This window comes from Thunnus albacares, chromosome 13 (genome assembly GCF_914725855.1).
Source record: "Thunnus albacares chromosome 13, fThuAlb1.1, whole genome shotgun sequence".
Taxonomy (NCBI): domain Eukaryota; kingdom Metazoa; phylum Chordata; class Actinopteri; order Scombriformes; family Scombridae; genus Thunnus; species Thunnus albacares.
This window is the reverse complement of record NC_058118.1, coordinates 3,508,491-3,521,577: the sequence shown is the minus strand read 5'-3', so window position 1 is coordinate 3,521,577 and position 13,087 is coordinate 3,508,491. Positions and strand designations below refer to the sequence as shown.

At 39.7% G+C, this 13,087-nt stretch overlaps 1 protein-coding gene across 4 annotated transcripts in view; it reads left to right on the top strand.

Annotated features, from left to right (window-relative positions):
• LOC122994872 (protein turtle homolog B-like) overlaps positions 1–13,087 on the top strand; it is a 162,578-nt gene that overhangs the window by 50,418 nt on the left and 99,073 nt on the right. For all 4 annotated transcript variants that reach the window (XM_044369636.1, XM_044369635.1, XM_044369633.1 and 1 more), the window contains exon 3: positions 3,436–3,582. In XM_044369636.1, coding sequence (XP_044225571.1) covers positions 3,436–3,582 — 147 coding nt within the window. The remainder of the gene's footprint in view (positions 1–3,435; positions 3,583–13,087) is intronic.

Here is a 13,087-nt window from a genome sequence, read left to right as displayed (position 1 = left end):
GAATTGTTAGAAGATGGCATCTACTACAGATGTCGGGTGAACAGAATATTATGAATAGAATATTACGTAACACAAAGAGGATGCAATTCTATACGTAGAGAGGACTGCCCTTTGTTTTCCCTTTGTCAGATGACAACCTGGCTGAGAGACATGTAGCTGAACATAAGTAGGAACTGCTTGTGGCATCTTATGTTACCTTGAATGTCACAAGATGGAAAAAGTATGAAAATGGTGTTATTCTATATTTTTTCACATTAATGAGCCACACAGTTGCACTGGCTGACACACACACTTTAGTAGATTTGAAGTTGATCCACATATACCGTCCTGCCACGGTAAGTACTCACTAGAGCACCCAATTTATATTAATTAATCTTATTTCGGAAATTACTGAGCCTTTTAAAAAAAATATTAATTAACTAATTGATTGATTTATTTATTTGTTAGCTGTTTTTCAAGAGTCACATGTTCAATTGGAACCAGTGTAGCTTGGGGCTGAGAGCTTTGCACAGAAAATATTGAAAAAAAGAGTAAGACATTGTTGGTTTTGGTCATTTAATGGGATGTATTGACAATACGATGAAACCAGAAAATAAAATCTGGGCACCCCGGTGTATTCACACTACCAATAATCGATGTGTTGCAATGCAAATAACATATTGACCATTATCTACTTTTTTTTTCTCAACCTGTGCTCACTTACCTTGAAACTTCTCCTCAGCAACAATGTTTTTCTTAAGCACAGGCTGTCAGGCAAGTGATAACTTAGTGATAACGAGAGCAAAACCTGTGGTTATAACTCCAAAATAACACCAGCTTGACATTCTCTACGTGTCAGAGGTGTGAAAATGTGTCCGGCTTCAGTAAACGGTGCATGCAGTATGTATTTGTGTTTTCTGTATAATAGATTGAAAGAGTAGACGATATAAAATGACATTCATCCTACAGTATAGCCTATTTGCCTCTTTTCTATTTAATTTAAAGTGCTCATTTAAAGCTCCACCGTTTAAGCTGGTGATCCCCAGAATCATGTAGCTGATTAATTATACAACTGAACAGAAATATTTGTAGACAGGTGCCTCTGATAATAACAGGTCATACTGAGTTTGACTTTTGAATTGAATCTGAATTACTCAACATGACAGTTTGTCATTTGTTTAATTGGCAGGATGAAATTCTGTTTTATACACAGATATTATGTACAAGTGCTGTAACCCAACAATATGTCTTTGACTGAAAGGCTCATGCACCATGACCTATATTGAATCATTATGCACAGGGAGAAGTGCAGAAAATTTTACACAAAAGAGAAAGAATGTGTTTCATGATGGAGCACTTTGTACAGATAAACGTTCCTTCAAGTTAGTGAAGTCAACAAATACAAACATATCATTTGGATATGAATAGATAGCATGCCCTGAACAGACACAAACAGCCTACACTCAATACTGCGCCTGAACACATCATGTATAGATGAGGATGGTGGACTAAAGCTGCTGCTACTGCTCTGCTAATCGTCCTGCTTTTGCTACACAGGCTGTGCAGACGCTGTGTCAGGCCTGTTGCATGCATCTCACACCGGGGTCAGCAAACACACGCGTGTGTGTGTGTTTGTGTGTGTGCCCACAAAACTCCGCAATTATGTACTTGCAGATGACGCACAGATCCTGTGCATGCCTCTTGAAATTTGATCGCGGTTCGCACCCGACCCAATCGCTTCCTCTTCTTCCACTTATCCAACACATTTATAAAGATGAAAAAAAGCTAGTACAAACAGCTACAACGGTGACAAGCAGAAACTGTAGAGTTTTGACAAAATATTGTCACGTGCAGGTTTTACACCCACCTTCCCGTGTTCTTGCTGTAGATAAGTCCACAGCACCCCCTACAGTATCTGACAAGAACGGTAATTTCCACACAGATGAGAGTGCGACTTGCGCGAGTATGCATGCATTAGACCATCAGCCCCCCCCGCTCACTTCCAGTATACATCTGACAGATTTATAAGTTATTTTACATAAATGCACAACCGCAACATGTTCTAATTGTCTTCAGTAGTTTTAAATGTACTTACTGTTGAACATATCTTAATTTATATAAAAAAGAGTCATTCTAAGATTGCGGTTGTCAAAGAGAGGGTACATGTGAACATGAAGCACCACTATGCTTTCATACAGTGAGTGACTCACAGAAGTACCCCGTGTTTATACAGACACACTCATGCATGATTTCTTGTTCATTAACTTTTATGCTTGAATACATCAAGTGAAAAAAGGACATCCAGTAAACTGTTTGGACACATTGTTTACTCTGATAAAGAGAAATGGCAGCAGAATCAAAGAGCGGGTACTGTATGAAGGATCCATAGATACTGTGTACAGTACATTAAAGACATAGTTCACATTCAGTAAGTAACATAAAGTCTCTCTCAGCTCCTTCCAGTCAACCGAGGAGACAGACATGGATATAATCTGATATATAAATAGTCTAACCAGGACACATACATTCAAGCTAGGAACACATTTTGACAGTGCAGCTGATATATTTACCTGGCATGTCATGCTGCAGAGGGAGGTTTAGGAAGCCAAACAAAAAATTAGTCGGGAATACCCACAAATTGGAATGGATAGGGGAGAGTGAGGGATTAATGAGGGATAGCCAGGCCTTGATAACGCTGACGTTTTGAGCTGGCGTGCGCTCCCTGAAAGCCCTTTGTTTAGCCCTTATTGCCAGTCGCCATCTGTTATGATCCAGTTGCCAGATTGCCCAGAGCAACATCATCAATCCCCCCCCCCCCTTCAGCTTTTGATCTGTAAAAGTAAAATGCAGCTCCTCCTGACTCTGTACTCACCAAGTCAAAAGCCGATATCTGTTCTGACGGATTGCAACCAATCCTGAGGGTTCTCTGTTGTCACGCTGGCCACTTCCCACTCCTCACAGGAACTAATGACCTGTCCTTGCCTCAGTGCGTCTCCAAAATAGACTGCAACACACATGATGATGATGATGATGATGATGATGATGATGATGAGATGAGGACATCTCAGCTGCACTGAAGCTTAAGTGACAGATTTCAGCTGCGGTTGGAATCCTACTTTGATGTTGCACAACACAACATTAACAGTGCTGCAGCGACTGTGTTTAGAAACAGCTCTTATGCACTGTGATGTTACACGGAGACACTAACACATCACAGTGTGCCCTGTGATCCCTGCATATTTATATCTGAACTGCTCACAGGCTGATTTTCTCTTTAACATTCACCCGGCGTTCCTCTTTTTGTTCATTCACCCCTCACCTGCTCCTTCCTTCCCTTCATTCTCTTCATTATATTCAATCCACCCGTCCCTCTCACCTCTCCGTGTCCCTTCCTGCTGATACCTCATCTCCATCTCCGTCTCTGTCTCTCTCTCCCTCTCACTCTCTCTCTGCCAGGCCGGGCCACTCTGCACGGCAAGTCCTCCCTGCGGATAGAGAATGTGCGTTCAGACGACCAGGGCTGGTATGAGTGTAGGGTGCTGATGCTGGAGCAGCAGTATGACACCTTCCACAATGGCAGCTGGGTGCATCTAACCGTCAACGGTAAGGAACTGTTTAATATAAACATCAACAAGTCAGAGCATGGAAAGACAAACAGATACATATATGGGACATATGTGGACTGATATATGGTTAGGCTTTTGTAAAAATCATATACATCAAGCCTCCAAAATAATATGAATGTTTGTTGCGTATTCTTTAGACTTTTAAAGGTCAGGCTTTCACCATGACATATCTTCAGTGCAAGTACAAAAAAATGACTGTAATACTGTTAACATTCAGTTTTTTATGTGTGTGTATGTGTGTGTTGCTTTTTTATGATCAGCAACTTATTAGCTATTTGAGCAATAACAAAGTATACACATATTAATCTTACATTTTATATACACTATATATATATATATGTATATATATAATAACTCCTCATACAATAATAAGGCAGACCAGTTGATAGAATTCTATTAATCACAAGCATAAATAAGCCGTCAAAGACAAACAAACAAAATCAACAGAAAACACAGCAACAACAGAAAAAAAAATAACTTGTGTAAAGTAACAATAACAAAAATTATGTTTAATAGTGGAAATCAAGGTTCAGGCTTTTCAACTTTAAATCATTTATATGGTCAAGAAGCCATTTCTCTTCATAGGTGTTGAGTTTGTGTAGCACCTCAGCAGGAGAGGCGACCATACCTACAAGCTGCTAGATTGTTAGTTTGTTGTAAAGATGATGATTAGCCATGGCATTGGGCAGTATGTTAATAGGTTCTAGGATTTTAGCCTGTATTACTGATGAATGATTAAGCCACTTAGTACTAGGTAGTAAATTCAGTAATAAAGACTTTTATTAACCTAAATTTTAATTGACCAGAAATAATGTAAAAATGTTGAGATATTACAAGAATTTTATTGACTAACAATTTCTCCATAGAGCTGGAGGACCAAATAGATAGCTCTATGAAAATACTTGAATATTATTTACCTCTGATAAATGACTCACATGTAGCAGCAACTGACTTGAATCATGCCACCAACCAAAACACTTAGACACAGAAGTGAATAAAAAGACGCCAAAATCGCCTACTCACCTACTGTATTATTCACAAAATAGAATAGTAACAATGGTAGACAAGTTTTTTGTGTGATATGCTTATTGGAAGGCATATGAACTGCTTTGGTCCAACTACATCTTAAGCAGACTGGACCAAGTGACATATGGGCCCCAGCAGCTGCACTGCCTTTATTTTCACCACTGATTAATAGTACTCACAGTAAGGGCTGCAACCAAGAAACATTTTTATGATTTTATCTGTGTTTATCCAATTTATTACTTCATTGTTATGCTATAAAATGACGATTTTTCATAACCAAAGATGACTTTAAAAAGCTCATTTTGTCCAACCAACAGTCCAAAATCCAAACACATTGAGTTTACAATGATATAAATCAGAGAAAAATGGCGTTTAATTAGTCTCAGAACCCGCACACATAAAAACCAGGCACATGAAATGAGCGCACAGAACAGTATCCAGAAGTGGAAAAGCATCCTCACAAGGGAGCTAATCCTGCGAGCACAGGGCTGTGATGAGTGCAAGCTGGACCCCCTCCCTACGTGCTCGCAACTGCCCAACACTCACTCGCTTGTCAAGCTGATTTTTGAGACTTTGGAGGTGCATTATCACCACCTTCTGGACTGGAGTGTGGATCAGAACAGTTACTCTACTATTCCATTCAATTCTCCTATTAATTCCTGTGTTTTCTTAAAATCTGAAAATAGCCTTGTACCCTACATCACCACTGCAACATTCCTCTAATACCTAGTGTCATGTGCTTCCTTTAGAGTGTAATATCAAGTGTCTGTCTCTCTTGTTGATATCTAGGACAGTATAAAAATACCTGCTCCACCATTTCCTGCAGTCCATAATATTCACATCTACCTGTAGCTCATTCATGATGTTTAATGTACTGTTCAGACTGGTGTAAATAAACGTCATCCTTGATATAATGTCCTCCCCCTTTCTATTTCTATTGCTTCCTCTCATTTCTCCTACTTTTCTTTGAATGCTGTACTAATATCCGTCGTTATTTCCTCTATCCCACTCTCCCTGCCATTTATTTTTCATTTCTGATTTGATTATACCAGCTCATTTCCATCCACACTAATATGTGCAGCAATGCACATGAATTTAATTTCTATTTCTGCTCTCTTAATTCTGAATATTGTTGGAGCTATGTCAAGTACTAAGTCTTTCCTTGTATCTGATTGCATGTATTTAATACTTGTTAGTGCACTGCTGGAATCATAACCTATCAAAACTTTAATTGGTTTGACTTCTTCTATCCAGCTTAGAGCTAAAATGATTGTTCTCTCGGCCTGTCATCGACTGTGTCAGTGATCAAACAATACAGCCAATCAAAGGTCATTGTCAGTATTCAAAGTGACCAATCAAAGGAGCAGAGACATCAGCCACCGTCTATTTCATCCCCGCCTCCAAAGTCTCAAAACTCAACTTGACAAGAGAGCTAGTGTTAAGCAGTTGCGAGTGCGTAGGGAGGGTCAAGCTGGCTCTCGTGAACCGTGCTTGTGGGACCACATTTGTGCACACACAGCAGAAATGCTCCCTCGCAAGGATGCTATTCCACTCACGGATACTGTTCTGTTCACACGCCTGGTTTTTGAGACTAATTAAACGCCATAAAAGCGGTTAATCCTTCCATTTCAGAAGGCTTTAGTTTATTTGTACGGCACATTTCAAGACGCTGAAACCAGCAAATGTTTGGTATTTTTGCTTGACCAAAATGACTGACGGATTGTTAAAACTGAATTGTTTCAAATCATTGTCAGCACATTTTTACACAGCGGTCAGTCGGGTTGAGATACTGACCAGTAACCACAAGGTCAGATGTGCAGTCCCTATAGTAAGAAACCTTGACACAGATTATTGCTCAACATCAGAATAAGCTCATGCTGGCTGTGTTCTAACTAGAATACCTACATGCTATGTTATCGTAAGTGTCTCTGGAGAGGAATGTAAAATGTGTAACCCACACAGGTGTCAACACTTGGGACTCTCTCACAGAAACTAAGAATATTCTTGCCTTCACTTGGTAGCTCAAACGTTCATCAAGTCACTTAATCAGATAGCATATGATGATGCTAGTTGCTGTGGTAACAGACACACCAGATATGGTCCTGTACACCTCCCCCCACCCCCTCCCCTCTTGCGGTCACAGTACATTAGCTCAGTTTCATCAGTGTTGCTCTTGTTCCGTTTGACTTCGCCTTGCTTCTCCTCTCTCTTCCACAAGTGTCTGAAGGCCTCAAGCTCCGTCCTCTGCCTCTTTTTCTCTTTCTGTCTTCATGTCTGTCGCTCCTCTGCTGCCTTTTACTGTGTTGTTACCACATCAGACATGAGCTGCAGTACTTTTGTCAGTGGTAGTAGTCAGACAGTCAGACACAGCTGACTGTAACTTTTTAGTTCTACCAAAATGTTAGCTTTGGTCAGAGAAGTGCCAAAAAAGAATGATGTGTTACGGTTGACTCAGATGGGGTTAAAATGAGACTGGAGATGGTCAGTTTATCATTTAGGGATGTCAGAAAGTAGACGTCAACCATGGTCAGTGTTTTTTAATAATTAAATAGTGAAACGTCTTTGAAAACATATATTTAGACATGTTCCAAAATGTAAATCTATACAGTACTTTTGGCCATGTGGAATCAACAAATCACAAAGTACCACTGGCATAACAACGGACAAAGATTTACATTATCAGGCCAGTTTTGCATTATGATCCCATCACAAGGCTTCAGATGGATGTACTTTATCTGAATCACTATGTCATCCCTGCTGCTTTTATTGAATAGGATATGTGTTTAAGAGATGAGATAGGTGTCAAATTAAATACATGCTGGGTCAACTTTGCAGCTGAGTGTTTCATTTTATAAGGAAGAAGAAGAAAAAAAAAAACAAAGCAAGATGTTAGAGGAGGTTGCCAGTGTGGGTGGAAATTCAATCTGACGGCAAACTTTTGAAATAAAAAATGAAATCTGATTTACTTCATAAATAGTAGCTTATAACATAAAATAAAAAAAGATGGTTACTCTAAGAGGCTAAACCCTTTTATGGGAATCTTCAGGTTTGAAGACTCATTTTTGCTGAGCAGTGTTGATTTGCATGTACGCACTTAGCCAACTGGGGTGAGGCCACCACGTCCCAATGGGAGCTGGGTGGTGACCACTCAGTCAAGCAGTGGAGGCCACACTCACCATCCTGCCTGCGTAACAGTGATGGTGGGCCAGCCTTAAATGTGCAGCAGTACCATACGATGCAAACCAAAAGCTCTCTGAGAATCCTCTTTTATCATCAAATTTGAAGTTTCTTAGGGGAGGGCCTGATGTGGTACAGGAGCACTCCCTCTGACAGCACCTGCCTTGAGTGCAATTGTGATGTCCTGCTTCACTTACCAAGAAGGCGGCTTGTTCAGTGAAATGAAGGTGATGAGTTGTCACCACTAGCCTGTGTGTCTTCCTCATCCTTTTGCTGGAAAGACACACAGCAGTGAGACGGTGGTGGTGGTGGTGTCAGGAGACCAGGGCTCTGGGGAGTCCCCTGCTGCTTTGATTGCTGATGTCATCCACCTGCAGCTCCACAGGGGAAAACTCTCAACAGGCTCTGTGCCTGGCAGGAAGATCCAGACCCATTCAGTCTTTGAGGGCAGTGGTGTTGTGGTCTACACCTTGGCAGATGTACTGTAATAAGATTGGTGACGAACACGGCCTAACTGAACAGCCTTTGAACTTAACAACGCTCATGCCGAACTCCCTTAAAAAAATATACAATTTTGTTTGTAGGTGTAAGACAAGCAACATGGATGATATTTCAAAAGTAAAGTAATGCTAGGAGCCACTGTTTAATTCAGCACCTATTTTGTAGGCAAATGTGGACTTACTTCTGTAAAAATGTAACTTAAATGAGTAGTTAACAAGCAATTCATCACTAACCATTGTTATGTTAAATTGTCATTTTTTTCAATGAAGTTCGGTATCAATGTTACACACCAGCAGTGGGGCATGGATCTATCCTCTTGGTGGACCGTCAACTGATGCTTCAGCTGGGTTTAAAATAACTCCTTGAGCGCTACTGTTGAACAAAAATGGCCCCATTCACCAGTAACAGTTAATACCATGACACCAGCGGCTGTGAACCCGGCTCCGCTGGCCAGGAGAGAGTGTAAACAAACGGAGGAAGAGAGGAGGGCTAAGCTAAGGCTAATCCTCACTGGCTATCTCTACCCAGCATTTTCTTCGCCAATGTATGGTCTCTGGTGAAAAACATACATGAACTGTGACTGCGGATCACCACTCATAAAAGGATTATGGACTGAAACTTCATGATTTTTACAGAAACATGGCTTAACAGCAGTGTCCCCGATGGCGCCATTGAACTACTGGGGTGCTACATCCTCAGGGCGGATACAACAGCCAATGACTCCTGTAAGACCAGAGGGGCATGGGGGACTGTGCATTTATGTTAACAAAGCTTGGTGCATGGTGCCATTATTGAGAGACACTGCTCTGCTAACCTAGAATATCTCATAGTTAAGTGTAGACCTTTCTATCTGCCCCCCCCTAGCAGATAGAAAGGTCGTGCTAGTCACCCCTCTGTATCATTTCAGGCCCATCCAAAAAATCCTGAACACAGGAACAGTGAAAAACCGTTTAATGCTCTAACTCCACAATTCAGTAATGCATAGTTCAGTCTTTTCATGTTTTCAGCAATTACTTTCTAACATGTATAATGTGTTTCAAAAGAAATCTCTGATTTATCCTCTATACAGACTTGCTCTAAGGAGCACACTTAGAAGTAGAGCTGCAACGATAGTTGATAAACTCGATCTACATAAAATCAATCAGCAACTATTTTGATAATTGATTAATCGTTTTAGTCATTTTGACAGCCCTGTTTCCTAGAAATTATGTTCATATACAACTAAATTGCATTCCCAATTACATTGCTTTAACAAATGTAATCGCTGCCTGAATTATGTTCACTGGTAATAGTTTTCTGAATTAATGAAGTGCTACATTGATATATTGCTCTGAAGTCGCACAGAGGAGGCCGGGGTGGATGGAGGGACTTCAAGATGTAGGACTCTGACAACAGAGACCCGACATCCTGAGTCCTGCTTGTGGTCGGGTTTAGGCAATAAAAGCACTTTGGTTCAGGTTTGTGAAAGATGGTGGCTTTGCTTAAATGTTAGTAACCATGTTGTGCTTGAAGTCACTGCATTTTTTCTGTTTTAAACATAGACCACAATCTTTCCTTAACCTTAACCAAGTGCTGCCAATGCCTTAACATAACCATAAAAAGTTTTTAAAATATTACTGTAGTTTCCACTAATGGATATTGTGCTGCAAGATCAGATTTTACTCATATGTTCAGTATCAACATTTTTGCAACTAGCCACATATGTTAATTAACATTTTTTCTCATTATGTTGAGAGAACACATAATAACACATGATGTTTCTAGCAAAATTTAGTGCAATTTAGTCATATATGAACGTTATTTCTGGGAGCATTTTGCTAGCAAAAATGCCAAAAATTCACTTGTTCCAGCTTCTAAAATGAGAATATTTTGTGCATTTCTTTGTCATATATGACAGTAAACTGACTATCTTTGAGGTTTCAGACTGTTAGTTGGACAAAACAAGACATTTTAATACATCTGCTTGAGCTGTGGGGAATTATAACAGGTGTTTTGCACCACACTTATGACAATTCATTGACTAAATGATTAATCAATAATAAAAATAATCGTTACTTACGTCCTGCATAGAAGTAAAAAAGTTATTTGTGAAAACTGAAGAATAATAAATATGTTTCAAGCAACTTTTGTACTTTTTTAACCTTTAAGTTTAGTTAGAACGTTTGAGAGTAACTCTCAAGTGATCACATTATTGATCACCTGTACTGTATGATCAGACAGGAATCAGAGACAAGGATTTATCCTACATCAGACTCATGGTGATGTAGTGATGTCATTTTTTTATATTTGTGTGATTTTTAGTTTTTAAAAGTTCATCTTATTTGTATGAAATCCATAATACCTTCAGTAGCAAATTATGTGAAATTAACATCAATCTCATATATTTATAATCCAGAAATGTATAAATAGGGATGAAATTAAAAGACATTGCTGAAATGGAAACAAAGAAGAAAGCAGCTGCTGCAAAAAGAGTACTTTTACATCTAAAATATGTCATTAATAGCTTTTATTCTTCATTTTATGAGTGTAAGATTTTTTACTGGTCTTTCACTGAAGTCCACAATTTCCCTCTAGCAGTTTGATAGATACAGGCCCAGCTTTCTGCCCATAGTTACTGTATGAAAAGATCAATGGTCAACCTTTAAGAGCATTAGGTGATGAGCATTGGTGAAAGTTGTTATTAAAAATATATATTTAGTTTGACGTTTTATGGGGTTTTAACAGGGTTTTACAATGATCTGTGTGATGTCATCTACATGAATGCACCCAAGCTTCACATCCTCACGACTTCACATCTGAGTTTGTGTCAATATATTGAATAATACAGGGCTGGCAGGCTGTAGATATTATGTAATCACAGTGAACCAGTTAGTACCATACAGCATTGGTGTTCGTTCTTCAATGGTAAAGCTACTAACTGTGACTTTGTGAATACCCACATCTTAGAAAAATGGCTTTTCATCACCTGGGCATTGATATTAGGAGTGTGTTGAAAATTTATGTAGGTGTTTCACCTTATTGTAATTGTAATGATGGGCTCTTTAAGGTTCAGGGCCCAGGTACATACTCATACTGGATGAAGCTCCAACACTGCTTCTATTTATAGTCCCCCATTTGCGATCCAGCTCTCCCTATCATTGTCAAACATCAGTGGTTGTCGGTGATTACTCCGAGCACTTTAGCTGTCAGCTCTGCTGGCATTGTAGAAGTAAGTGATGCATATAGATTCCAGGTGAGATGCATATAGATTGTGGGTGAGAGTGCTATATCACGCTCCTGCTTTTCCTCCATAAATTGACACCTCTGCTTCTTTCCTGTGAACTTATATCGCCCTGGAACTCCTTCCAGATGGAGTGTGAGTGAGGAGTGGATGAGCAGGAAGAGAGGATCTGTACGTAAGAATGATGTAATTATCGTGCAAGCTGCTTGCTCTAAAAAAAAATATCAGGTCAGCTTTTGCATGAAGAAAGTATCTCTACTACTTGTTGTATTTCGAAGTTATTGCTGTTATGGACCATTCCGTTGATACAGAATTTTAGATTTTAAGGTGGTGTTGAATTGACATATATGCAGTTCTTAGCAGTTCAGAAAATGTATGGATGGATGAAGAGGATCACTGCAGCAGTCCAATGGGCACTATCCCAGTTTCTTCTTCTAAGAAAATTTCGACTCCCATTATTCACCACGTTCTCCTTCACAGTGCAAGAGGTGATGCCAGAGAAGCAAGGTTCATATCTCCTGGGGTTAGTCTTCAACTGCTCCCCTCAAAATACCTTCAGCACATCCTTCCGCTTGCCATCCCTGTGTTCTGCTGCAGAACTCTGCAGTGCCTGCATGCTGCACACCAGCCCCAGTCTACCTCTCTCTCTCTTTTTCTCTCTGTTGATGTAGCTTTCTTCTCTCTTTTCCTCTGACTTTCTGTCTCTCTCTGCCTCTTTACTTCTTCCCTCATTATCTTTCCCTCTTATGAGCTGTTTGGCACTTGCGAATACACAAACACGGGTTGAGGAAAAGGGGGTAAGGATGTCATTGTGCCCCCTCCCTGTCATGGTCTAAAAACAGATTAACGCATGACCAATGGCCACTGCTTATTCCATATAGGATTAACTGACACAGTCCTGAAGGGAGTGTCCAAATGACCCAGACAAAATGCTCCATCAAGGAAATAATCAATCCATAAAAATCTAACAAGTTTATACAGCTATTCTTCTAAATATAAGATCATTTACTGACAGCTGTCATGATGTGATGTTGACTAGAAGGAAAGGTACTGTATGATATTGGCATGTTAAAACAGTGAACTAGCCTAAATATGACTTTGAAGTACCTTAATGAGAAAATATTAGGCCACATATTTACAGTGATATCAATAATGATCACGCTGTTTTGCAGAACCTGTGTCATTGAAAGCCAATGCCAGAATCTTCTTTTCATGACGATTTATGGACACTTTTTTTCCTTATGGAGAACATTCTTGGAACCAGTTGAGTCCTTTTTAATCACAATGAAGACGTGTGTTTCCACAGCAGCGAATAGCCACACTGAGCCTCACCTTTATGGCCCTGCTTGGTAGCATTGCTTACCATGGTGACTAGAGAGAAAGCTCTGTTTTAAAATCTCACAGTGTTCAGCTCTCAGTATTTAGTTCAAACTGCTTCTACTTCTAATAACTTTGCATCTAACTGAATATCTGTGGTTTGGAGTTTATTTTTAGTCCTATGTTGCTGATAATATTTTCAGATAACACCCTTATTTTACTGTTTACTGATTCCAATGGT